The 24,621-nt window shown below is 57.5% G+C and overlaps 2 protein-coding genes across 10 annotated transcripts in view; one reads left to right on the top strand and one right to left on the bottom strand.

The window, feature by feature from the left end:
- The first annotated feature begins 581 nt into the window (after positions 1 to 581).
- Positions 582 to 2,734, top strand: RNF227 (ring finger protein 227). Its single transcript, XM_084760822.1, has 2 exons — positions 582 to 1,197; positions 1,299 to 2,734. The coding sequence occupies exons 1-2, from the start codon at positions 681 to 683 to the stop codon at positions 1,352 to 1,354; spliced, it is 573 nt and encodes a 190-aa protein (XP_084616948.1). The 5' UTR covers positions 582 to 680; the 3' UTR covers positions 1,355 to 2,734.
- A 635-nt stretch (positions 2,735 to 3,369) lies between these two features.
- The window catches only part of CHD3 (chromodomain helicase DNA binding protein 3), a 39,170-nt gene continuing 17,918 nt past the window's right edge, over positions 3,370 to 24,621 (bottom strand). For 5 of the 9 annotated variants that reach the window (XM_084764686.1, XM_084764690.1, XM_084764689.1 and 2 more), the window contains exons 21-40: positions 15,968 to 16,085; positions 15,658 to 15,782; positions 15,253 to 15,484; positions 14,804 to 14,970; positions 14,197 to 14,374; positions 13,761 to 13,826; positions 12,119 to 12,204; positions 11,850 to 11,983; positions 11,150 to 11,294; positions 10,824 to 10,986; positions 9,889 to 10,010; positions 9,651 to 9,786; positions 9,359 to 9,460; positions 9,049 to 9,180; positions 8,379 to 8,487; positions 7,446 to 7,578; positions 6,711 to 6,952; positions 5,657 to 5,820; positions 5,302 to 5,428; positions 3,370 to 4,570 (exon numbers count right to left, since the gene is read on the bottom strand). In XM_084764686.1, the coding sequence (XP_084620812.1) occupies positions 4,333 to 4,570; positions 5,302 to 5,428; positions 5,657 to 5,820; positions 6,711 to 6,952; positions 7,446 to 7,578; positions 8,379 to 8,487; positions 9,049 to 9,180; positions 9,359 to 9,460; positions 9,651 to 9,786; positions 9,889 to 10,010; positions 10,824 to 10,986; positions 11,150 to 11,294; positions 11,850 to 11,983; positions 12,119 to 12,204; positions 13,761 to 13,826; positions 14,197 to 14,374; positions 14,804 to 14,970; positions 15,253 to 15,484; positions 15,658 to 15,782; positions 15,968 to 16,085 (2,919 nt within the window). In that variant the 3' untranslated portion in view covers positions 3,370 to 4,332. The remainder of the gene's footprint in view (positions 4,571 to 5,301; positions 5,429 to 5,656; positions 5,821 to 6,710; positions 6,953 to 7,445; positions 7,579 to 8,378; positions 8,488 to 9,048; positions 9,181 to 9,358; positions 9,461 to 9,650; positions 9,787 to 9,888; positions 10,011 to 10,823; positions 10,987 to 11,149; positions 11,295 to 11,849; positions 11,984 to 12,118; positions 12,205 to 13,760; positions 13,827 to 14,196; positions 14,375 to 14,803; positions 14,971 to 15,252; positions 15,485 to 15,657; positions 15,783 to 15,967; positions 16,086 to 24,621) is intronic. The other 4 variants (XM_084764692.1, XM_084764694.1, XM_084764687.1 and 1 more) reach the window with 3 other exon arrangements.

The raw sequence follows: 24,621 nt of genomic DNA, 5'->3' as shown, positions 1-24,621 counted from the left end.
GCTCCTGGAATCCAAGTCCCGCCTTTAGGCTGAGACGTTAGCCAGAATCGAACTCTTTTGAGGGAGGGTGAACTTTCTGGAGCCAGCCTTGCAAAAAACCCAAGAGGTCATATATAAAAAGGAGAGGTGAGGGCTGGGTGAATTATGGCTGGGCAGAATCCAAACAAAGCGGGAGCCCAATTAAAACAGGGCAGAACCGACAGTAAACCCCGCGTATGTAGCCTGTTTGTGGGGGGTTGTGAAAGAGTATGGGCACGTGACAAACTGGCGAGGAGGGCCTTAGAGACTGTGTGCAAGAGGGGACCTGGGCACCAGCACCAGGTTTAAATGACAGCCAGCGCTAGGGTTTTGCTGGGGGGCGAGGAGTTCGACAAGGGGGCTGTGGATGGGACGTGTCCCCCCACCCCACCCCTCGGGCAGTTCTGGCATGGCCTGGGCCATCCACCCCGCTGCGCCCCCACTCGCATTCCCAGCCTCGCGCCTCCACCGCCCCGACGCGTGCCGCGGAAGGGAGCGGTCGATCTGTGCGTGACGCCTCGAGGGCGGGGCGTCACTATTAAAAGGGGACAGAAGCGGCGGCGCCGGCCCCAGGCCCCAGGCCCCAGGCCCCAAGAAGGGCTCGCTCGGTCTGCCTTCTTAGCCGCCCCCGGGATCGACGTCCTCCGGCCCAGGCGGCCACCATGCAACTCCTGATGAGGGTGCCCTCTCTTCCCGAGCGGGGTGAGCTGGACTGCAACATCTGCTTCCGACCCTACAACCTCGGGGCCCGCGCGCCCCGCCGCCTGCCCGGCACGGCGCGCGCCCGCTGCGGCCACACGCTGTGCACCGCCTGCCTGCGCGAGCTGGCCGCGCGGGGCGACGGCAGCCGCACGGCCGCGCGCGTGGTGCGCCTGCGCCGCGCTGTCACGTGCCCGTTCTGCCGCGCGCCCTCCCCGCTCCCGCGCGGCGGCGTCACGGAGATCGCGCTAGACCCCGGCTTGTGGTCGCGGCTGGAGGAGAAAGCCCGGGCTGAAGGTGAAAGAGACCCGATGGGGAGCCCGGCCAAGGAAAGCGGAGGCGACGGAGAGGACGAGGACGGGGAAGAGGAGAGCGAGCAGGGGGCGGGACCCACAAGTGCGGGTTGGCGCGCGCTGCGCCGAATTTTGGACAGGGTCCTGGCGCCGGCGCGCCGCTTGCGGCGTCCGTTGCCTAGCAATGGTGAGGGCCCGCCTGGGGAGGATCCCGGGTACCGCGCGCCGAAGAATGCCGGGTCAGGGTGCACCCCTCCGGTTGCCACTAACCTGTTTTCTTTCCTCCAGTGCTCTACTGCCCAGAGGTCAAGGACATTGCCCACATGACCCGTTGCACGCTGTAACCGAAGAACCCAGGAGGCAGGTGTGAGCAGCATCCCCAAATGGGTTGATGTCAAGACTACCCCCTCTGATGCTGGAATTGGTACGTGCGTGATGGAGTTGAACAGAAAGTGTCCTAGGTGGTGTGAATTCTGAACGGCGGGAGGCTCCTAGACTGTTGCCAGCCTTACGTTTTCAGAATGGAGTGGCCAAGGGACAATAGAAATGTGGGAAGAAACAAATATCACGCCATAGCTTTGGCGTCCGTTCTGGGAGGCTGTGGTGTAAGCAACAGATCCCATCTTATCATTGCTCAGTGGTTGAATATGTTTTCTTAAAAAGCAAAACAAAAACCCGGACAGGACGGGAGATAAGCTAATTTTGATGTCGATGTCGGGTCAATCTCACTTATCTGGTTGTGTGTGTTTGCTGGCGTGCCATCTTCCCACTCTCCGTTCCGTATTCCAGAAAATTACTGAGTTGCCTCCCTGCTCACAATCAGCCTGCCTTCAGCTTGATAGGGCAGGTTTGAAAACGCCCAAGAGGCATCTGCATAACGCCTTAATTAAGATTGATCAAGGACGGGTGAGCCTATTGATGAAGGAAGCAGAATTTAACCCTTTATCTGTTAATCTTTACAGACTGCAGCAATACTGAAAAGAGAGATGCTCACATAATTTTAAGTTTTTGTCCCATAATGGGACATTGCTTATTATATGAAATTAGCTCTATTTAAAGTCCTGTAAATATCTTACTATAGACTAAATTCAAGACCAGCAGCAGTGCTGGTCTCACAGCTTGCTAGAAATGCAGAATTTCAAGACCCCAGTCCACATTCCCTGACATTTTTGGAATCCCAGGTGATCTGTATGTGTGTAAGAAGCCCTGGTTTAGATCTTAGTCACTCTGGGGTGTCATCATTGTCATCCATGTGTAGGAGGAGTATTTAAAACACTAATGACACATTGCTTTAAAGTTCTAAAGTGACATTCTATTGTGAAGAAAACTTTTTCTGAACTCTAAATGTGAATTTACAGTAGACCTCAGTTTTCAGAGGTCATCAGGATCTTTTTGTTGACAAATAATAATATACCTATAGAGTATAAACCTCCATTTTAAAAATGTTTTGTCATTTTCCTGTCCGTAAGTTTCAGCTTAAATGTCCCCTTTTGGAGGCCAGCATGCAGCGGCTGTAATGTGCCTTATTGTCACTGTTTCTGTCTATGTGCTGCCAAAGCTAGTGCTATATTTTCTGGTGTTTTATGCTTTGAGTGTTTCTAGAATGTAAACTCCAAATGGCTACCTGCAGAGCCCATGCAGTGTTAATGCATATGATGTACTCGCTGTCTGTTGATTGTCTACTTTTAATGCAATGGTCTCAAGAATAAAGTATCTGCACTCACTCCAACCTGTGAAAGGCTGTTATTGAATAATACAGTGTTGTCCAGCAGTTTCAATCCTTCATAAGTGACACCACACTGACCCCAGGTCTTTAAAACAAAGTTAAATTTAAAAGCAGCAGCAGCAGCATCCCCTGCTGCACAGTGGACTTGAACCTGTGGAGCTGTAGTGACCTCTGCTGACTCTGGGGGAAGCGGTGGCCTGGAGCTGGGCAGCTGCTGGACACCTCTCCTTGTGTCAGGAAGCCTGCTCCCTCTGCTTGCCACACACTGGCCCCGGGGACCCTGCTGCTCATCAGCCTGTACACTAAGCTCATCGTGTGGTTGGTTTGGGGAGAAGGTCTTATTTTGGTGAATAGATCAAGAGATAAAAATCCAGGAAAGTCACAAAATAGAAAGGGGATTACTAACTGGGGTGGTGGCGGTGGCACACGCCTTTAATCCTGGCACTTGGGAGGCAGAGGCAGGATCTCTGGGTTCCAGGGCAGCCAGGGCTATATAGAGAAACCATGTGTCAGAAAGAAAAACAACAAAACGCAGGGGGAGAGAGTCTATTAAGAAGAAACAGAACAAAGCAACAATTCTTATTTTACCTCCACACCAGAATCCCCCTCCCTCGGTAAAAATGACAGCACACAGAAAGGAAAGTATAATTTATATGTACAACCGATAACCTGATACAGAAGGGATCGGGGCAGACCAGGAGCAGGAGCGAAGAGACTGGGAAAGGGGCAGCAAGGAGGATATGGGGGTTCCCCATGCAAACTGCCACTCCCTGGCCCCTCCTTGAAGGGGGAATGCGCCCGAATCTCCCCAGCCTGTTACCCACTATGTAGCTCTGGTCCCACAGGCAAGGCAGGCTCCTGACTAGGCCCCTGGCCTGACCTACTCAAATTTAGTCTGTATCCAGGCCTTGAGGAGGGAGGATTTAGTTCCCCAGAAACCTGAGCCCCAGAGTGGGGGGATCTGCCCCCATGTCTGGCCCCCGTATTCTCTCCCACCCTTTCTAGGTCACCCAGAACAGGTTGGGGAGCTCCTCTTTGGCTTGAAGGAGTATCACCCAACCATCACTCTTCGTGGGGGTGGTCCTGGGCCCCCAGAGAGGAGAGTCATTCCTAGCACAAGATGCTGGTACGCGGAGGTGACAGAGCCACTGGGACTCAACAGCAGCCAGCTCCCTTGTAGCTGCCCCACCCTCCGTTCAGGAGAGGGAGTGACAGTACCACGCGGCCACCCTCCTCTTCCCTTCTTCCTCCCAGCGCTATTTTCATCCCTCTAATAGAGCTCCCCTCTTCGAGGCTGTTCTCACAGAAGTTCCTGAAGGCCAGGCAAGCCTAGTTCCCCGCTTCACAGGAGGTGGAGGTGATACTGCAGGAAAGGACAGGGGAGGCCACATCTCTTCCCTCCGACAATCATTTACTGGGAAGTGCGTATGTCTGGTGGTGGGGCATATGGGTACCTGAAGACCCTGCTAACCATCTCCCACCCAGACCTCTGCACACCAGCACAGTCTTCAAGGTTTGGTGGGAAAGGTGTGTGGAGGTGGAGAGAGATAGGGGGTCCTTCTTGAAGGGAGGAGTTATAGAGGGACAAGGGAGCTGCTAGCCCAGTGGTGGCCCAAGGGGTGGGGACGGTGGAGGGTTGGCGGCAGGCCCCAAGGCCTGAGATGTGGGTCGGCTCCGGGGTCGGGGCCTCGGTGAAGGGCAGGCCTGGGATGCAGTCAGTCGTCTATACAAATCACCTCCCCTGCTCGGGGCTCCTTCCCATCCAGCCCGTCTGACACCAGCACCCCCATTTCCTTCTCTTTCTTCACCAGCACTGGAGGGCCGTTGGTGGTGGCTGTTTGGGGAGATGAGTAAGGAAAAGTCAGCCCCCACATACCAAGTGGCACTCCCTGACAACAGCCCACCCTGACTGCCAAGTCACTTCCTGCCACTTGTGAATTTCTAATAAATGTAGAAAGACGACTAGGGGTGACCCCTCCTCCTCCGACTAAGGGTGACCCTCCTCCCACTAGGGGTGACCCCTCCTCCTCTGACTAGGGGTGACCCTCCTCCTCAGACTCCTCCTGCAGCACAACGTGACAGGGTCTGACTCACTCTAGCCTCTCTGGGTTGACATTCACTTCCCCTGACGACACCAGGTAGAGGAAGTCCAAGTGGGAGAGAGCTGTGAAGCCGTATGACGGGGAGACTTTTGGTTTTTCTGAGATAGGGTCTTCTACATAGCCCCGGCTGCCCTGAAGCTAGAACTCACAGAGATCCACCTGCTTCTGCCTCCCCAGGTGCTGGGATTAACTGTGTGGAACACCACACCCAGCTGGCTTCTTTTTTGAGACAAGCATCTCACACAAGCCCAGGAGGCTAGCCTGAGGATTCTCAGGAATCCTGCCTCAGCCTCCTGATGAACGGGAGAGGTTAGAACAGCCAGAACAAGGCCAGAATAACTCGTCCCTAAAACCCTGGACACTTACAAGGAAGACATGGGTATAAAGCAGGACAAGGGAGTCAGGCAGAGAGGAAGTTTGGCCAGAGTGAGGGAGAAGCAAGGAGGCAGGAGCACCGTCTAACCTGTGATGAAGGACCCCGCAGGCATCTGGCTGTAATTGGCGCCTGCGGCGGCCAGCGCCCCTACGGGTGCGGCGCTGAAGGCCGCCCCGTACCCCGGAGGTGTGGCGTAAGGACCCGGGGGAAAGGCCTGGAACCAAGAGCAAGCTGAGGTTAGTCAGTCCACAGTTTAGGGGGAAGGATCTGTGGTCCAGAGTCACTAGAGGTTGTGGGATGGGGAGACTCAAGGTGAAGACTGTTGGAGCAGACTGCTCCGTGTGTGTGTGTGTGTGTGTGTGTGTGTGTGTGTGTGTGTGTGTGTGTGTGTGTCTGTGTCTGAGGGACACTGAGAGGTCATGCTAGGGAAGAAGAGGGTTACCGGTGTGGGATGAGGCTCTGTGCCCTTGCTGGCCAGCCGGCTGAGGATGCTGCGCTCGGACATCTGCAGGCGGGCCGCGATGGGGGGTATTCGGGACAGCGTGGCTGGCAGGCGGGTCACATCCGCCTTCATGTCGCTCAGCAACTCCTCCAGCTGGTTCAGAACTGGGGCCCGGGCCACAGAGAAAGAAGGGCAAGAGAAAAGGTGGAAAGAGAGATGGAGCCAGAAAAAGTGACAGTCAGATGGACAAGTATAGCCAGAGAAGAGAGGACACAAGGAACCAAGTGACAAAAATGACAGAAAAGAGACAGGAAAAGAGTGACTCAGAGGAGGAGAGTGTCAGGCCAGATATCACACAGGACAGATGGAAATAAAGAAGAAGAAACAATACGGACAAAGGGTAGGGAAAGACATTGGAAGACATGGGTCGGGGTTGTCAGAACATCCCATACTGGAAGAGGGAGGTTAGGGTTGGGGATGGTGGGGAGGAACGGGAGGCACGGGAAGTATGATTTGAGGGATCAGTTTTTGCACATAGTGGGGGAGGGGAGTTAAAGGGTCAGCGTTACACAGAAGGGCCTAAGGGAGCAGGAGGAGGTCACGACACCAGCTTCTGTTAGGTGGTTAAGATGGCTCTGGGACTTAACCTGCAGTTAGCAAGGTAGGAGGGTGCGGGAGAAAAGGTTGGGGGTCAAAGGAGAGTTTTATGGGGTACGGGCAGTAGTTTTCACTTCATAGGGTGACTGAATATGAGGGAAGTGACCTGCGGGGCCAGAGCTGAGGGCGTCTGTGGTGTACATACACGAACCAAGGCTGCCAGGACCGCGGTAGGTGTGACCATGCAGACCCACCCTGTGAGGTGACTGGTACCCTGCTGGTCACTGGTGTGAACCCGACCAAGTGTGGGTTTGGACAAGGGATAAAGGCTAAAAGCCAACAGTGTTCCAGCTGGGTCAGAGATGGGGTTAGAGGTCAGAGGGGAGTGGCTCAGAGGACAGAGGGGTAAGGGGATGGGGTGTGGGAAGATTTTGAAGGGTGCGGGGTGAAGACTTACGCAGCGTTGTGGGCCCTCCCCCGCGCGGGGCCACCGCGGCCCTTACCCTTGTGCAGGACGGCGTTGGCTGGCTTGTTCCCTGCCAGCGACTCCTTGGAGAGGTGCTGGTGGCTCTCGGCTAGGCACTCGGCCTCGGCAAAGCGGGCGTGGAGGGCCATGGCGGGGTGCGCCGGCTCCTGTGACAGGTTCAGGTAGGCCGCCCGCCGCAGCTGCTCCTCGATCACCAGCGCCTGCTCCAGGAGCTGAGGGTGCAGGGTAGAGGTGAGCACAGGGGAGTGGGGGGACCAGGACGCTAGGGCAGGAGCTGAGGGTGCAGGGTAGAGGTGAGCACAGGGGAGTGGGGGGACCAGGACGCTAGGGCAGGAGCTGAGGGTGCAGGGTAGAGGTGAGCACAGGTCAGTGGGGGGACCAGGACGCTAGGGCAGGAGCTGAGGGTGCAGGGTAGAGGTGAGCACAGGGGAGTGGGGGGACCAGGACGCTAGGGCAGGAGCGGAGGGTGCAGGGTAGAGGTGAGCACAGGGGAGTGGGGGACCAGGACGCTAGGGAGCTACTCCGTCCCCAGAGTGTGTGACCCCAGCATCAACTTCCATCCAGACCACAGTTCCCATCACACGGGCACACACTGTGGCCTTAGCCACACGTGCCATCTCGACTCTCAAGATGGCAACATTCCTTCTAGCCCACGCCTGGGCCAAGCCCTTCCCCCGCCCACTTCTTCCCCCCTTTTATTCCCACCTTGAACCTCCGGGCCAGGAATTTATTTTTCATCTCCAAGAAGTTCCCCTTATTGGCTTCGGTCTTAAATGGTTCGTTGATGATTGCAAACTGAGCATCGTTCTGAATGTCCTGCCACCGCGCATAGCCATGGCTGCCGACGGAGGGGAGGGGACTGTCAAGGAGCGGAACCGAGTGGACCTGGCTGTAAACAGATCTTGCTGGCCAGACTTGCCCAGAATGTGGCACAGGCCTCCCTGACTGAGCGTGAACCTTCTTCTCTTGCGTTCCCCTCTGTCTTGGCTAGTTTTTCTCAACCTGACACAAGTTAGAATTATCTGGGAAAGAGAACATCAGCTGAGAAAACACAGCCACGAGGCTGGGCTGTGGCAAACTTAAAGACATTTCCTTAATTAGTGACTGACATGGGCGGGCCCAGCCCCCTGTAGGCGCTGCCACCCCTGGGCTGGTGGTTCTGGGTCCTGTAAGAAAGGAGGCTGGCTGGGAGTGGTGGTGCACGCCTTTAATCCCAGCACTCAGGAGGCAGAAGCAGGTGGATCTCTTCGAGTTGGAGGCTAGCCTGGTCTACAAAGCGAGTCCAAGTCAGCTAAGGCTAACACAGAGAGACCCTGTCTCGAAAAAAACAACAAACAAACAAAAAAAAGAAAGAAAGAAAGAAAAGAAAAAAAGAAAGGAAGAAAGAAAGAAAGAAAGCAGGCTGAAGAAGCCATGGGTAGCAAGGCAGTAAGCAGCACCCCACCATGGCCTCTGCATCAGCTCCTGCCTCCAGGTTCCGGCCCTGACTTCCCTGGACAATGCGCGACAAGCTGTAATGTGAAATAAACTCCTTCCTCCACAAGTTGCTTCTGGCCATGGTGTTTCTCGCAGCCACAGAGCCGCTGCGACGCCGTCCCCAGCAGAGAGCCCTTCTTCCTGCCCAGAGACAGAGGATACAGGACGATCCCCGCCAGCAGCCAGTAGTCATGTCTGCGGTGCCAGATGTCGTTGAGTCTCCCCGAGGAAATGGCTGCCCGTTCCTCGTTCTGCCACAGTGTGTGCAGCTCTGCAGAGGGCAGGAGAGAGGCAGCAGGGGTCCGTGACCCACGCCCACCCGCAGGCGCACACAGACGGAGAGCTGGTAAGGGCAGAGTGTTCAAGGCCCCTTAGAACTGAAGGGAGGCTTAGGTGGGTGGCTGAGCGGTTAAAAGGACCAGAGCTCGGGTCACAGCACATACATGGCGGCTCACAACCACCTCTAACTCCAGTTACAGAGGGTCCAGCACCATCTCCTGACCGATGGGGCATTGTGCACATGTTGTGCGCACACACACATTCAGGCAAACACTCATACGCATAAAATAAATCTGAAAAGAGTTAAATTTTTAAAAAGGCAGGAAAACACTATGTTAGGAGGTAAATAATCAAGTTAATCATGAACAGGCTCACATTAGGATTAAGACAAAACTTGTACTGGAGACCAGCGGAAGTTTGGTAGGACAGGCAGGATTTAGAGCAAGGCTCATCGCCAGGATGCACCATTTCATTTAATGAGCTTGTTAGCCTCGGACACAGTGAGAAAACCCAAATGGACAGCGAGGGGCAGGGAAGAGACAAGCGCTCACACCTGTGAAGCCACCGTCGGCGATATTGAACATGAACCTCGGCTTCTCCACCTTCTCCTCACGGCGCCCGCTGGCCCGTGGCTCATCTCGAGGAGGCCCAAGGCGAAGCTCCCGGTCTGCTTTTCCATCTTCTGCTAGGCCAAACAAGGCAGAGCTCATACCTCAGGACAGCCTCCTCCTGAGTCCGAACACTAACACATGGACTGCACTGGCTCTTCCGACAGCTGCTCACCCAAGACCCAGGCACTGGGTCCCCCAGACTCTGCCCCCTACCCTCAGAGACTTGGGTGTCCAGCCCTTCTTCCCCGTTACCTCTTTTGCCCAAATCCCCCGGTCCCCGCTCGGGCCGCTCCCTGTGCTCCTGTGCATCCAGCGGTTCCTCCTCCCCTCTTCCTCCTGGTGTTGGCTCTGAGGCTGTGGGGAAAGTCAGGAGGGAGGAGGGAGGAGGGAGGAGGGAGGAGGGAGGGAGGAGGGAGGAGGGAGGGGGGAGGAGGGAGGAGGGAAGAGGGAGGAGGGAGGAAGGGAAGCTGTTACTCTCATCCCAGCTCCAGAAGAGGGAACTCCAGAATTCAAATCCGCGTGGCCACTAGGACAAGACACCCACCGGACTTGTCTCTGTCTCCTCGGTACCCAGGCTCAGGCGCTGTCTCTCCAGGCGCCCCTGGGGCTTCAACCTCTAATAGGCTCTTCCTCGGTTCTAGCCGCTCTCCAAGTGATGGGGCTGGGCTGGGACAATCAACCTGGGGGTGGTCAATTGAGTCAAGATGAGCTAACGCGTCCCTAGGCACCTAGTGGCCAAGGCCTCCCCCCATCTCCTCAGGGAGAAGAGGGTGTTCACACACCTCTGTCTCCATCTTCTCCCCGGCTCTGCTATTCTTCTCTGGTTTCTCTTCTGGATTCTCCGCGTCCTCTTTGTCCGGAGGTGTCCTTACACCATCTGCTTTCTCACTGGGAGCCGGGGTCGCTGTGGGACAAGGCAGTGCTAGGGCTTGGACAAGGCTTACTTGCTCTCCAGAGGTTCGTGTGTTGCACTGAATGCCACTGTGAGATAAGAACCTGGCAGACACTGAACTAACTACAGTATTTACAGGTGGGTTTGGAGGAGGCGATCAGGGTTAGATGACGTCATGGGGTGAGACCTGTAACTGAACCCTGGTGGCGCACGCCTTTAATCCCAGCACTCGGGAGGCAGAGGCAGGCGGATCGCTGTGAGTTCGAGGCCAGCCTGGTCTACAAAGTGAGTCCAGGATAGCCAAGGCTACACAGAGAAACCCTGTCTTGAAAAAAACAAACAGGGGCTGGAGAGATGGCTCAGAGGTTAAGAGCACTGGCTGTTCTTCCAGAGGTCCTGAGTTCAATTCCCAGCAACCACATGGTGGCTCACAACCATCTTTAATGAGATCTGGTGCCCTCTTCTGGCCTGCAGGCACACATGGGGGCAGAGTACTGTATAAATAACAAATAAATAAAATCTTAAAAAGAAAAGAAAAAAACAAACAAACAAAAAGAGGGCTTGGGAAGGCGGCACATGCATGATCTCTGCCATTCACCACGCAGCAGCCGCCGTGACCCAGGATGTTGCAAGCGAGACGCAGCTGTTGACCTTGAACCTCCAAAACCATGAGCCCAAACAAGCCTATTTCCTATACAAAGTTGTGCAACTTCATGTACCGCATTATAATCACACAAACAGACTAATCCAAGGGGGAAAACAGGTTTTCCGCCCTCACATCTGGCCACACTTGTTCCCCGCCATCCGCCCCTGACTTCCAATTACCAGGTTTAGAGGTGCAAGGACTGTTGGTTGTGGACGCCTCCGGAGTGGTGGGCGAGGTTTTGGTGGGAGAGGAAGCCCTGGAAGAGCGTTTGGAGTCAGCACTAGGGTCAGGCATCAGCTCCGGCATGGACCAGCGTCCGTTGATGTGCTCGAACTCCTGCACCTGGGGAAGGAGGCGAGCAGGGACGAGGTCAGTTCCCGGCACCAGGCAAGCAGGAGGCTCTGTCTCCTCTGTACCACACCAGCCTGAGGTGAGACTCAGATGAGAGACAGAGAAGAGCAGAGACTAAGCAGCCGGCCTGACACATGAGGGAGGAAAAGCTGACCTTCTTCTTGACAAGAGACATGACTCCGATTCGGGTCAGCACCTGCTGGCGACTCAGCCCCTCGCGAGGGACCCCATCGGCAAAGGTTTCAGAGCCGTCTGCCCCAGGCTCACACAGATGGCGCATGAACAAAGACACGTAGGCCCTGGAAAGCATGGGAGTGGGAGGGCTTAGCAAAGACTTAGCAGGGTTCGGGCACAGAAGACGACACACAGCTCACTGACTCCCTCAACTTCAACTCCCAGGTGCTTCCAAGACTCCGCCCAAAGGCCACGCACCTGCATCCGCCCTCACTTCCTAGCTCATTCACTGCCTGCAGGCCCCCCACCCCTCCCCTCAGCTGTCAGCTCCCCTGCTGCGTCTCCTGGGACTGGGCACTTTGTCCCTGAGCCATCAGTCAGTTCCTCATCCCGCTCACCAGCTCCTCCTGCCAGGTTTTCATGGCCAAGTAAATGTGAGGCCCGGCCAGCCCGGGTGAGGCTCCTTCCTCAGACACCTCTCCCGTGAGGAGGAGGCCTGGCCCCTTTATTCTAGGCTCTGCTGAGGGGAAGTGGGGCAGGCTGAGCCCACCTCCCAGGAAACAGAGCCTGCACATGACTACGGAGTGGTGATCAGCTGAGTAAGGTCACATCACGCGGCAGCCAATAGGAAGAACAAGAAGACCCAAAGCTCTTGGCTCGGGCCCTCCGTCCGCACTCACTTAAACTCCTTCTCGGTTTTGCCCCTCAGGTCTCGCACTAGCCACTGCGTGGTGAAAGCATCCTGAGGCGGCATCCCCCAGCGCATCACAGCATTAAGGAAAGCCTTCCGCTGTCGAGTATTGAACCCCAATACCTGCATCGGGAAGGTGAGGCAAAGAGGCGGGGCTGTGAATGATGAGGAGCCGGAAGTTCTGCCTACTCCATTCCCAGTGTACCCAGACCCCTTTTTTCCTTAGAGCTCATGCAAGGTGCCTGGCCAGCGTCTCACTTCAATGTTGCCCCCGACTCGAGCCAGCAGTGGGGGCAGCGGCTTGTCCTTTTCGTTCCGGAGCTGCCTCTTTGACTGCCGACGCCCTAAAGGTGAGGGTGACATTGATTAGTGGAGTCAGCACCCCCTCTTAGCCCTCAGTCTGCCTTATACCCATCCCATGACATATAAAACACAGGGCTAGTCTATTCACATTTGCCTCTGATTTTCTTGCAAGCACGTTGTCAGCATTACTACCTGCTAAGGCTAAAACAAGCCATATCCAAAAATTAGTAACAAATATCCTGACAGGCAACGTTACTCGTGGGAAAGTAAAGGTGTTGGGATTCTGCTCCAGTCGGCCTACCTGTGATGTCATTGCCTACCTGTGATGTCATTGCCTACCTGTGATGTCATTGCCTACCTGTGATGTCATTGTCTACCTGCCACGGGGGGGGGCATAGCCCTGCGCAGGGCTATAGAAAAGGACAGACCTTCCTTGTGGCTCTCTCTTTCCCCTCTCTGTCTCTCTCACCCTTCTCTTACTCTCTCGATCTGTCTTTCACTCTGTCGCTCTGTCTCTGTCTCTGCCTCTCTCTGGGGTACCCCTCCCCCCTTCCCTTCTCTCCCCAAGCTCATTTAATAAACCTCATATAATCTAATACCTGGTATCTTCTTATCATTGTCTTGTATCATTAAACGTAAAATTGACCCGGTATCTTACTGCCTTTTATCTATTACTAAACATTTAAAAAATGACATCCTCTTCCTGTTTGGCTTCAGTGTATGCGAGTTTGTACTTTTGGATGGAGTCTGTGCTGCTCAGGCCTCCACCTCCTGCATCCTGTCCAACCCTCCTCGCGGCTGGAGCTGCCGGTGTTGTCACCACACCTCGCCGCCTTTCTTGACCTGAGAACACCTGCTACCACATGGCTGTATGCTCCAGCTTCAACAACAGAGACATCATGGCCGCGACTTCCTTTCCATATTCAATAGTCAGTTTTCCTACCAGAGCAGCTTTTCTTTCTTTTTGAGATACAGCGGCTATGTAGTCAGAATGTGTAGTCAGAATATGTAGTCAGAATGTGTAGTCAGAATGCCTCGAACTAGCAACCCTCCTGCTTTCGCCTAACTGTTGACATTACAAGTGTGTGCTACCATGTTCCCACCCCAAAACAAAGCATTTTAAAGAATTTTTGTTTTTGCTTTTGCTTTTTGTTTTTGAGGCAGAGTTTAGCCTTGGTTGTCCTAGACTCACTTTGTTGACCAAAATGGCCTCAAACTCACAAAGATCTGCCTGTCTCTGCCTTCCTGAGTGCTGGGATTATGGGCATGCATCAGCGTGCCCAGCAAAACAAAGCATTTTTATTGCATAAAAACAGGGGGCTCAGGGGCTAGAGTGATGGCTCAACAATTAAGAGCCCAGGGCTTGATTTCCAGCACCCACACAGTGGCGCACAACCATCTGTAACTGCAGTTTCAGAGGATCTGACAACCTCTTCTGGCCTCTGCAGGTACCAGGCATGCAGACAGTGCACAGACATACATGCAGGTCAAAGTATATACATAAAAATAAATAAATCTTTAACAAATAAAGGACTTAAAGAAAGCTGGAAGGTGAAACTGAAAAAGCTGAGACAAAAAAGTCAAGAGAAGACGCCACCTTCTGGACGCTCATCGAAGTCTTCGTCCTCCTCCTCCGACCCCACCGAGTACTCTGACTGGTTATCTGTGAGGGACCGAGAGGGCTCCATGGTCAGCTCCGCGGCAGCCATACTGGGCTCTCTGCACTTGTGTTCTTCCTCCTGCACTTTTCTCCACCTCCACCCTGGCCCTGGTCCTCCTGAGCCATCTCTGGCCTCTCGGTATTTCCTACTTTCCCACTCTGACGCATGTCACAGCTACGTAAACAATGAGTCCCTGGGGTGCTCACAGGGTCCCTCTGCAGTCCCTAGGTCAGTAAATCTCACAGATCCATCTGGCCTTAGAAACTTCCTCCTGGCCCTTCCTGGTCCCCCAGCCCCCTTCCCGCCCTACAGCCTTGGCAAGAAGCTCTGCCCATCGCATCTTCCCTTCTCTCTCGTCAGGGGTGGCGTCACCTTGATCCTCCTGCGCGGCGTCGTTGTAGTTGACCTGCTTTCGCACCCTCTTGCCCTTGCCCAGGTTGCGGGCCAGGTCCTCCTGCTGCTGCTCATAGTGGTGGCGCAGCAGCTTCTCCCAGTAGTCGGGGTCCACGTTCTCCTCCTGCTTGATGATCTCCCGCTCGATCTCCTCAATCTGAAAGGGCGGCAAGAGTGAAGGCCGCCAGCCGCCTCCTCGCCACACCCACTGCTGCATCAAATCCCTCGCTGGCCAAATCCTGCTTGATGTTCTCGGACCCAGCATCCCGTTTCTGGAGACATTTTCCCTGTCACCTGTTCCCTGCGCCTTTAAACCTCTGCTCTACTTCCCCCTCACTTCCCACAGACACAGAAGCAGCGGTCTGTGACTGCTAGAACTTTCTGTACCTAGGTGTCTCTCCAAAGCTCAGTGTTGTCTCTCAGAATGAGAAGCGTTGGAGGTCCACTGTTGCTTTTTGCTGGGGACCAGGATGAGAGAATAAACCAAAAGCAAGGGTGCAGAATAGTACTACTTCAAAACTTAGTGACCGGCACGGCCCCCCAGAGACGGCCCTGGGGGACAGGGTGTGGCCCCCACACCTCTCACCTTGTCTTCTTCGCGCACGACGTACTGCGCCACCTTGAAGGAGCTAAGATACTCGTTCATGTTCTGCACATCCGTGTCCTCGGTCGCATCCTGGTTTCGGTCCAGCAGCCGAGCAATGGCTTCATTGTCATAGTGGATCACACTGCTGTCCTCCTCCTTATTCTCCCCTGGCAGAGACAAGGGACAGAAGAGGCCACAGCTTAGTCAGGACGGGAGATGCTCCGCCCCCTCCTTCTCACAGGCCTGGAGGAAAGGACTGTTCCCTGGGACTCGTGGCAAGGGTTTTTGCTTTGTGTCCTCAGGTGGCCAACCCTTATCTCAGGAAGACTAGGAAGAAGAAGGTATCTGTCCTGCGCAGGCTGACAGGAAAGGTTTGATTTGGGGGAGCTTCCTGGGGGTGTTTTCCCTGAGGAGCCCGGGCTGCCTCAAGGGCTGCAGAAGAGGCTCACCCTCGTTCTCGTCCTTGAAGAGCTCCTCGGTGCCAAATTTCAGGATGTCATCCAGCTCCTGCTTGGACATGGAGCCAGCCTTGGAGCCCAGACCCGGCCGCACGACCAGATGTGTCAACATCATCTTTCTCTTCGCCACCTGTGTGATTCGTTCTTCCACAGATGCTCGAGTCACAAACCGGTAAATCATCACTTTGTTTGCCTGGCCAATCCGGTGGGCTCTGCTGAAGGCCTACAGGGGCAGGAAGAAATAGAGGGCATCGCAGAGTGACACAGAGAAGCTGACACCGGTAGGGAAAGGCCTTCTTGTCTCTCCTAAGACCCGCCCCTGAGCAGGACAACCTCCTTCATGAACCGGTGTCAACTTGCTGAACGTAACAGGGAATGTGGGGTGCAGGTTCCCACCTGGATGTCATTATGGGGGTTCCAATCTGAATCGAAGATGATGACAGTGTCAGCAGTGGCCAAGTTGATGCCCAGGCCACCAGCTCGGGTGGACAGCAGGAAGCAGAACTGTTGGGCACCAGGAGCTAGGATGTGAGAATTAGGAGGCCAAGTTTACCCCTGGCTGCTAGGTGCTCCGACTATAAACACTGTATCCTAACTCCTGGTCAAGTTTCCAGCATCCCCTCAGCACCCCCCATCCTAAGGACATGGCAGAAGTTTCTCAGGCCTTCCATGTCCACAGGGACCAAAGAATTTACTTCATCCTCACCGTTGAAGCGGTCGATGGCCTCCTGCCTGAGGGCGCCCGTGATGCCGCCGTCGATGCGCTCGTACTTGTAGCCCTCGTAGTCTAGGAAGTCCTCCAGAAGGTCCAACATTTTGGTCATCTAAAAAAGAGACAGTAGGAGTCCAGAGACAGCAGCTGGGACCTCGCTCCCCGAAGGAGCCCTTCCTACAACAAATCCCAGAGCCCTGCACTTACTTGTTTGTTTGTTTGTTTGTTTGTTTTTGGTTTTTCATGACAGGATTTCTCTGTGTAGCCCTGGCTGCCCTGGACTTGCTTTGTAGACCGGGCTGTCCTTGAACTCAGAGATTTGCCTTCCTCTGCTTCCCGAGTGCTGGGATTACAGGCATAAACCACCCTCTCTGGCTTGCTTTATTTTTAAAGACGGGATCTCGCTGTGTAGACCTGGCTGACTTGAAACTCACTATATGGACCAGGGGGGATTCAAGGCGAACACCACCACACTGAGCCCAGACCCTCTTTGTTTTTAACTTGTTTTCCAGTGTTAGGGATCCGGTGCACAGCCTTCTGCAGCTAGGGGAGGGCTCTAGGACAGCACAGCCTCCTGCAGCTAGGGGAGGGCTCTAGGACAGCACAGCCTCCTGCAGCTAGGGAAGGGCTCTAGCACAGCACAGCCTCCTTCAGCTAGGGAAGGGCTCCAGCACAGCACAGCCTCCTGCAGCTAGGGAAGGGCTCTAGCACAGCACAGCCTCCTGCAGCTAGGGGAGGGCTCTAGCACAGCCTCCTGCACCTAGGGAAGGGATCTAGCACAGCCTCCTGCAGCTAGGGAAGGGCTCTAGCACAGCACAGCCTCCTGCAGCTAGGGAAGGGCTCTAGGACAGCACAGCCTCCTGCAGCTAGGGAAGGGCTCTAGGACAGCATAGCCTTCTGCAGCTAGGGAAAGGCTCTAGCACAGCACAGCCTCCTGCAGCTAGGGGAGGGCTCTAGCACAGCCTCCTGCAGCTAGGGAAGGGCTCTAGCACAGCCTCCTGCAGCTAGGGAAGGGCTCTAGCACAGCACAGCCTCCTGCAGCTAGGGAAGGGCTCTAGGACAGCACAGCCTCCTGCAGCTAGAGAAGGGCTCTAGCACAGCACAGCCTCCTGCAGCTAGGGAAGGGCTCCAGCACAGCACAGCCTCCTGCAGCTAGGGGAGGGCTCTAGGACAGCATAGCCTTCTGCAGCTAGGGAAAGGCTCTAGGACAGCACAGCCTCCTGCAGTTAGGGAAGGGCTCTAGCACAGCCTCCTGCAGCTAGGGAAGGGCTCTAGCACAGCACAGCCTCCTGCAGCTAGGGGAGGGCTCTAGCACAGCCTCCTGGAGCTAGGGAAGGGCTCTAGCACAGCACAGCCTCCTGCAGCTAGGAAAGGGCTCTAGGACAGCATAGCCTTCTGCAGCTAGGGAAAGGCTCTAGGACAGCACAGCCTCCTGCAGCTAGGGAAGGGCTCTAGCACAGCCTCCTGCAGCTAGGGGAGGGCTCTAGCACAGCCTCCTGCAGCTACGGAAGGGCTCCAGCACAGCACAGCCTCCTGCAGCTAGGGAAGGGCTCCAGCACAGCACAGCCTCCTGCAGCTAGGGAAGGGCTCTAGCACAGCACAGCCTCCTGCAGCTAGGGGAGGGCTCTAGCACAGCACAGCCTCCTGCAGCTAGGGAAGGGCTCTAGCACAGCACAGCCTCCTGCAGCTAGGGAAGGGCTCCAGCACAGCACAGCCTCCTGCAGCTAGGGGAAGGCTCTACCACAGCACAGCCTCCTGCAGCTAGGGAAGGGCTCTAGCACAGCACAGCCTCAGGCAGCTAGGGAAGGGCTCTAGCACAGCACAGCCTCCTGCAGCTAGGCAAGGGCTCTAGCACAGCACAGCTTCCTGCAGCTAGGGAAGGGCTCCAGCACAGCCTCCTGCAGCTAGGGGAGGGCTCCAGCACAGCACAGCCTCCTGCAGCTAGGGGAGGGCTCTAGCACAGCACAGCCTCCTGCAGCTAGGGGAGGGCTCCAGCACAGCACAGCCTCCTGCAGCTAGGGAAGGGCTCCAGCACAGCACAGCCTCCTGCAGCTAGGGGAAGGCTCTACCACAGCACAGCCTCCTGCAGCTAGGGAAGGGCTCTAGCACAGCACAGCCTCCTGCAGCTAGGGGAGGGCTCTAGCACAGCCTCCTGGAGCTAGGGAAGGGCTCTAGCACAGCACAGCCTCCTGCAGCTAGGAAAGGGCTCTAGGACAGCATAGCCTTCTGCAGCTAGGGAAAGGCTCTAGGACAGCACAGCCTCCTGCAGCTAGGGAAGGGCTCTAGCACAGCCTCCTGCAGCTAGGGGAGGGCTCTAGCACAGCCTCCTGCAGCTACGGAAGGGCTCCAGCACAGCACAGCCTCCTGCAGCTAGGGAAGGGCTCCAGCACAGCACAGCCTCCTGCAGCTAGGGAAGGGCTCTAGCACAGCACAGCCTCCTGCAGCTAGGGGAGGGCTCTAGCACAGCACAGCCTCCTGCAGCTAGGGAAGGGCTCTAGCACAGCACAGCCTCCTGCAGCTAGGGAAGGGCTCCAGCACAGCACAGCCTCCTGCAGCTAGGGGAAGGCTCTACCACAGCACAGCCTCCTGCAGCTAGGGAAGGGCTCTAGCACAGCACAGCCTCAGGCAGCTAGGGAAGGGCTCTAGCACAGCACAGCCTCCTGCAGCTAGGCAAGGGCTCTAGCACAGCACAGCTTCCTGCAGCTAGGGAAGGGCTCCAGCACAGCCTCCTGCAGCTAGGGGAGGGCTCCAGCACAGCACAGCCTCCTGCAGCTAGGGGAGGGCTCTAGCACAGCACAGCCTCCTGCAGCTAGGGGAGGGCTCCAGCACAGCACAGCCTCCTGCAGCTAGGGAAGGGCTCCAGCACAGCACAGCCTCCTGCAGCTAGGGGAGGGCTCTAGCACAGCACAGCCTCCTGCAGCTAGGGGAGGGCTCTAGCACAGCACAGCCTCCTGCAGCTAGGGGACGGCTCCAGCACAGCACAGCCTCCTGCAGCTAGGGGAGGGCTCCAGCACAGCACAGCCTCCTGCAGCTAGGGAAGGGCTCCAGCACAGCACAGCCTCCTGCAGCTAGGGAAGGGCTCTAGCACAGCCTCAGGCAGCTAGGGAAGGGCTCCAGCACAGCACAGCCTCCTGCAGCTAGGGGAGGGCTCCAGCACAGCACAGCCTCCTGCAGCTAGGGAAGGGCTCCAGCACAGCACAGCCTCCTGCAGCTAGGGAAGGGCTCTAGCACAGCACAGCCTCCTGCAGCTAGGGAAGGGCTCTAGCACAGCACAGCCTCCTGCAGCTAGGGAAGGGCTGTAGCACAGCACAGCCTCCTGCAGCTAGGGAAGGGCTGTAGCACAGCCTCCTGCAGCTAGGGAAGGGCTCTAGCACAGCACAGCCTCCTGCAGCTAGGGGAGGGCTCTAGCACAGCCTCCTGCAGCTAGGGGAGGGCTCTAGCACAGCACAGCCTCAAGCAACTAGGGGAGGGCTCTAGCACAGCACAGCCTCCTGCAGCTAGGGAAGGGCTGTAGCACAGCCTCCTGCATCTAGGGGAGGGCTCTAGCACAGCACAGCCTCCTGCAGCTAGGGAAGGGCTGTAGCACAGCCTCCTGCAGCTAGGGAAGGGCTGTAGCACAGCCTCCTGCAGCTAGGGAAGGGCTGTAGCACAGCCTCCTGCAGCTAGGGAAGGGCTCTAGCACAGCACAGCCTCCTGCAGCTAGGGGAGGGCTCTAGCACAGCACAGCCTCCTGCAGCTAGGGAAGGGCTCCAGCACAGAACAGCCTCCTGCAGCTAGGGGAGGGCTCTAGCACAGCCTCCTGCAGCTAGGGGAGGGCTCTAGCACAGCACAGCCTCAAGCAGCTAGGGGAGGGCTCTAGCACAGCACAGCCTCCTGCAGCTAGGGAAGGGCTCTAGCACAGCCTCCTGCAGCTAGAAAAGGGCTCTAGCACAGCACAGCCTCCTGCAGCTAGGGAAGGGCTCTAGCACAGCACAGCCTCCTGCAGCTAGGGAAGGGCTCCAGCACAGCACAGCCTCCTGCAGCTAGGGGAGGGCTCTAGCACAGCCTCCTGCAGCTAGGGGAGGGCTCTAGCACAGCACAGCCTCAAGCAGCTAGGGGAGGGCTCTAGCACAGCACAGCCTCCTGCAGCTAGGGAAGGGCTCTAGCACAGCCTCCTGCAGCTAGAAAAGGGCTCTAGCACAGCACAGCCTCCTGCAGCTAGGGAAGGGCTCTAGCACAGCACAGCCTCCTGCAGCTAGGGAAGGGCTCTAGGACAGCATAGCCTTCTGCAGCTAGGGAAAGGCTCTAGCACAGCCTCCTGCAGCTAGGGAAGGGCTCTAGCACAGCCTCCTGCAGCTAGGGGAGGGCTCTAGCACAGCACAGCCTCCTGCAGTTAGGGAATGGCTCTAGCACAGCCTCCTACAGCTAGGGGAGGGCTCCAGCACAGCACAGCCTCCTGCAGCTAGGGGAGGGCTCTAGCACAGCCTCCTGCAGCTAGGGAAGGGCTCTAGCACAGCACAGCCTCCTGCAGCTAGGGAAGGGCTCTAGCACAGCCTCCTGCAGCTAGGGGAGGGCTCTAGGACAGCACAGCCTCCTGCAGCTAGGGGAGGGCTCTAGCACAGCACGCCTCCTGCAGCTAGGGGAGGGCTCTAGCACAGCACAGCCTCCTGCAGCTAGGGGAGGGCTCTAGCACAGCACAGCCTCCTGCAGCTAGGGGAGGGCTCTAGCACAGCCTCCTGCAGCTAGAAAAGGGCTCCAGCACAGCACAGCCTCCTGCAGCTAGGGGAGGGCTCTAGCACAGCACAGCCTCCTGCAGCTAGGGGAGGGCTCTACCACAGCACAGCCTCCTGCAGCTAGGGAAGGGCTCCAGCACAGCACAGCCTCCTGCAGCTAGGGGAGGGCTCTAGCACAGCCTCCTGCAGCTGGGGAAGGGCTCTAGCACAGCACAGCCTCAGGCAGCTAGGGAAGGGCTCTAGCACAGCACAGCCTCCTGCAGCTAGGGAAGGGCTCTAGCACAGCACAGCCTCAGGCAGCTAGGGAAGGGCTCTCGCACAGCACAGCCTCCTGCAGCTAGGGAAGGGCTCTAGCACAGCACAGCCTCCTGCAGCTAGGGAAGGGCTCTAGCACAGCACAGCCTCCTGCAGCTAGGGAAGGGCTCTAGCACAGCACAGCCTCCTGCAGCTAGGGAAGGGCATTAGCACAGCACAGCCTCCTGCAGCTAGGGGAGGGCTCTAGCACAGCCTCCTGCAGCTAGGGGAGGGCTCTAGCACAGCACAGCCTCAAGCAACTAGGGGAGGGCTCTAGCACAGCACAGCCTCCTGCAGCTAGGGAAGGGCTCTAGCACAGCCTCCTGCAGCTAGGGAAGGGCTCTAGCACAGCACAGCCTCCTGCAGCTAGGGAAGGGCTCTAGCACAGCACAGCCGCCTGCAGCTAGGGAAGGGCTCTAGGACAGCATAGCCTTCTGCAGCTAGGGAAAGGCTCTAGCACAGCACAGCCTCCTGCAGCTAGGGAAGGGCTCTAGCACAGCCTCCTGCAGCTAGGGAAGGGCTCTAGCACAGCCTCCTGCAGCTAGGGAAGGGCTCTAGCACAGCACAGCCTCCTGCAGCTAGGGAAGGGCTCTAGCACAGCCTCCTGCAGCTAGGGGAGGGCTCTAGCACAGCACAGCCTCAGGCAGCTAGGGAAGGGCTCCAGCACAGCCTCCTGCAGCTAGGGAAGGGCTCTAGCACAGCCTCCTGCAGCTAGGGGAGGGCTCTAGCACAGCACAGCCTCCTGCAGTTAGGGAATGGCTCTAGCACAGCCTCCTGCAGCTAGGGGAGGGCTCCAGCACAGCACAGCCTCCTGCAGCTAGGGGAGGGCTCTAGCACAGCCTCCTGCAGCTAGGGAAGGGCTCTAGCACAGCACAGCCTCCTGCAGCTAGGGAAGGGCTCTAGCACAGCCTCCTGCAGCTAGGGGAGGGCTCTATGACAGCACAGCCTCCTGCAGCTAGGGGAGGGCTCTAGCACAGCACAGCCGCCTGCAGCTAGGGGAGGGCTCTAGCACAGCACAGCCTCCTGCAGCTAGGGGAGGGCTCTAGCACAGCACAGCCTCCTGCAGCTAGGGGAGGGCTCTAGCACAGCCTCCTGCAGCTAGGGAAGGGCTCCAGCACAGCACAGCCTCCTGCAGCTAGGGGAGGGCTCTAGCACAGCACAGCCTCCTGCAGCTAGGGGAGGGCTCTAGCACAGCACAGCCTCAGGCAGCTAGGGAAGGGCTCTAGCACAGCACAGCCTCCTGCAGCTAGGGAAGGGCTCTAGCACAGCACAGCCTCAGGCAGCTAGGGAAGGGCTCTAGCACAGCACAGCCTCCTGCAGCTAGGGAAGGGCTCTAGCACAGCACAGCCTCCTGCAGCTAGGGAAGGGCTCTAGCACAGCACAGCCTCCTGCAGCTAGGGAAGGGTTCTAGCACAGCACAGCCTCCTGCAGCTAGGGAAGGGCTCCAGCACAGCACAGCCTCCTGCAGCTAGGGGATAGCTCTAGCACAGCACAGCCTCCTGCAGCTAGGGGAGGGCTCTAGCACAGCCTCCTGCAGCTAGGGAAGGGCTCTAGCACAGCCTCCTGCAGCTAGGGAAGGGCTCTAGGACAGCATAGCCTTCTGCAGCTAGGGAAAGGCTCTAGCACAGCCTCCTGCAGCTAGGGAAGGGCTCTAGCACAGCCTCCTGCAGCTAGGGGAGGGCTCTAGCACAGCACAGCCTCCTGCAGTTAGGGAATGGCTCTAGCACAGCCTCCTACAGCTAGGGGAGGGCTCCAGCACAGCACAGCCTCCTGCAGCTAGGGGAGGGCTCTAGCACAGCCTCCTGCAGCTAGGGAAGGGCTCTAGCACAGCACAGCCTCCTGCAGCTAGGGAAGGGCTCTAGCACAGCCTCCTGCAGCTAGGGGAGGGCTCTAGGACAGCACAGCCTCCTGCAGCTAGGGGAGGGCTCTAGCACAGCACGCCTCCTGCAGCTAGGGGAGGGCTCTAGCACAGCACAGCCTCCTGCAGCTAGGGGAGGGCTCTAGCACAGCACAGCCTCCTGCAGCTAGGGGAGGGCTCTAGCACAGCCTCCTGCAGCTAGAAAAGGGCTCCAGCACAGCACAGCCTCCTGCAGCTAGGGGAGGGCTCTAGCACAGCACAGCCTCCTGCAGCTAGGGGAGGGCTCTACCACAGCACAGCCTCCTGCAGCTAGGGAAGGGCTCCAGCACAGCACAGCCTCCTGCAGCTAGGGGAGGGCTCTAGCACAGCCTCCTGCAGCTGGGGAAGGGCTCTAGCACAGCACAGCCTCAGGCAGCTAGGGAAGGGCTCTAGCACAGCACAGCCTCCTGCAGCTAGGGAAGGGCTCTAGCACAGCACAGCCTCAGGCAGCTAGGGAAGGGCTCTCGCACAGCACAGCCTCCTGCAGCTAGGGAAGGGCTCTAGCACAGCACAGCCTCCTGCAGCTAGGGAAGGGCTCTAGCACAGCACAGCCTCCTGCAGCTAGGGAAGGGCTCTAGCACAGCACAGCCTCCTGCAGCTAGGGAAGGGCTCTAGCACAGCACAGCCTCCTGCAGCTAGGGGAGGGCTCTAGCACAGCCTCCTGCAGCTAGGGGAGGGCTCTAGCACAGCACAGCCTCAAGCAACTAGGGGAGGGCTCTAGCACAGCACAGCCTCCTGCAGCTAGGGAAGGGCTCTAGCACAGCCTCCTGCAGCTAGGGAAGGGCTCTAGCACAGCACAGCCTCCTGCAGCTAGGGAAGGGCTCTAGCACAGCACAGCCGCCTGCAGCGAGGGAAGGGCTCTAGGACAGCATAGCCTTCTGCAGCTAGGGAAAGGCTCTAGCACAGCACAGCCTCCTGCAGCTAGGGAAGGGCTCTAGCACAGCCTCCTGCAGCTAGGGAAGGGCTGTAGCACAGCCTCCTGCAGCTAGGGAAGGGCTCTAGCACAGCACAGCCTCCTGCAGCTAGGGAAGGGCTCTAGCACAGCCTCCTGCAGCTAGGGGAGGGCTCTAGCACAGCACAGCCTCAGGCAGCTAGGGAAGGGCTCCAGCACAGCCTCCTGCAGCTAGGGAAGGGCTCTAGCACAGCCTCCTGCAGCTAGGGGAGGGCTCTAGCACAGCACAGCCTCCTGCAGTTAGGGAATGGCTCTAGCACAGCCTCCTGCAGCTAGGGGAGGGCTCCAGCACAGCACAGCCTCCTGCAGCTAGGGGAGGGCTCTAGCACAGCCTCCTGCAGCTAGGGAAGGGCTCTAGCACAGCACAGCCTCCTGCAGCTAGGGAAGGGCTCTAGCACAGCCTCCTGCAGCTAGGGGAGGGCTCTATGACAGCACAGCCTCCTGCAGCTAGGGGAGGGCTCTAGCACAGCACAGCCTCCTGCAGCTAGGGGAGGGCTCTATGACAGCACAGCCTCCTGCAGCTAGGGGAGAGCTCTAGCACAGCACAGCCTCCTGCAGCTAGGGGAGGGCTCTAGCACAGCCTCCTGCAGCTAGGGAAGGGCTCTAGCACAGCACAGCCTCCTGCAGCTAGGGGAGGGCTCTAGCACAGCACAGCCTCCTGCAGCTAGGGGAGGGCTCTAGCACAGCACAGCCTCCTGCAGCTAGGGAAGGGCTCCAGCACAGCACAGCCTCCTGCAGCTAGGGGAGGGCTCTACCACAGCCTCCTGCAGCTAGGGAAGGGCTCTAGCACAGC

Source organism: Acomys minous, assembly GCF_964271855.1.
Source record: "Acomys minous genome assembly, chromosome: 16".
NCBI classification, from domain to species: domain Eukaryota; kingdom Metazoa; phylum Chordata; class Mammalia; order Rodentia; family Muridae; genus Acomys; species Acomys minous.
Note: the sequence above shows the minus strand (reverse complement) of the source record. Positions and strands in the feature narration are given on the sequence as shown.

What these genes read in the sequence shown, in the direction of transcription:
- RNF227 (XM_084760822.1), top strand. Translation starts at nt 681, where the DNA reads ATGCAACTCCTGATGAGGGTGCCCTCTCTTCCCGAGCGGGGTGAGCTG. An exon ending in GCGTCCGTTGCCTAGCAATG is followed by an intron (nt 1,198 to 1,298) that starts GTGAGGGCCCGC and finishes TCTTTCCTCCAG; the next exon opens with TGCTCTACTGCCCAGAGGTC.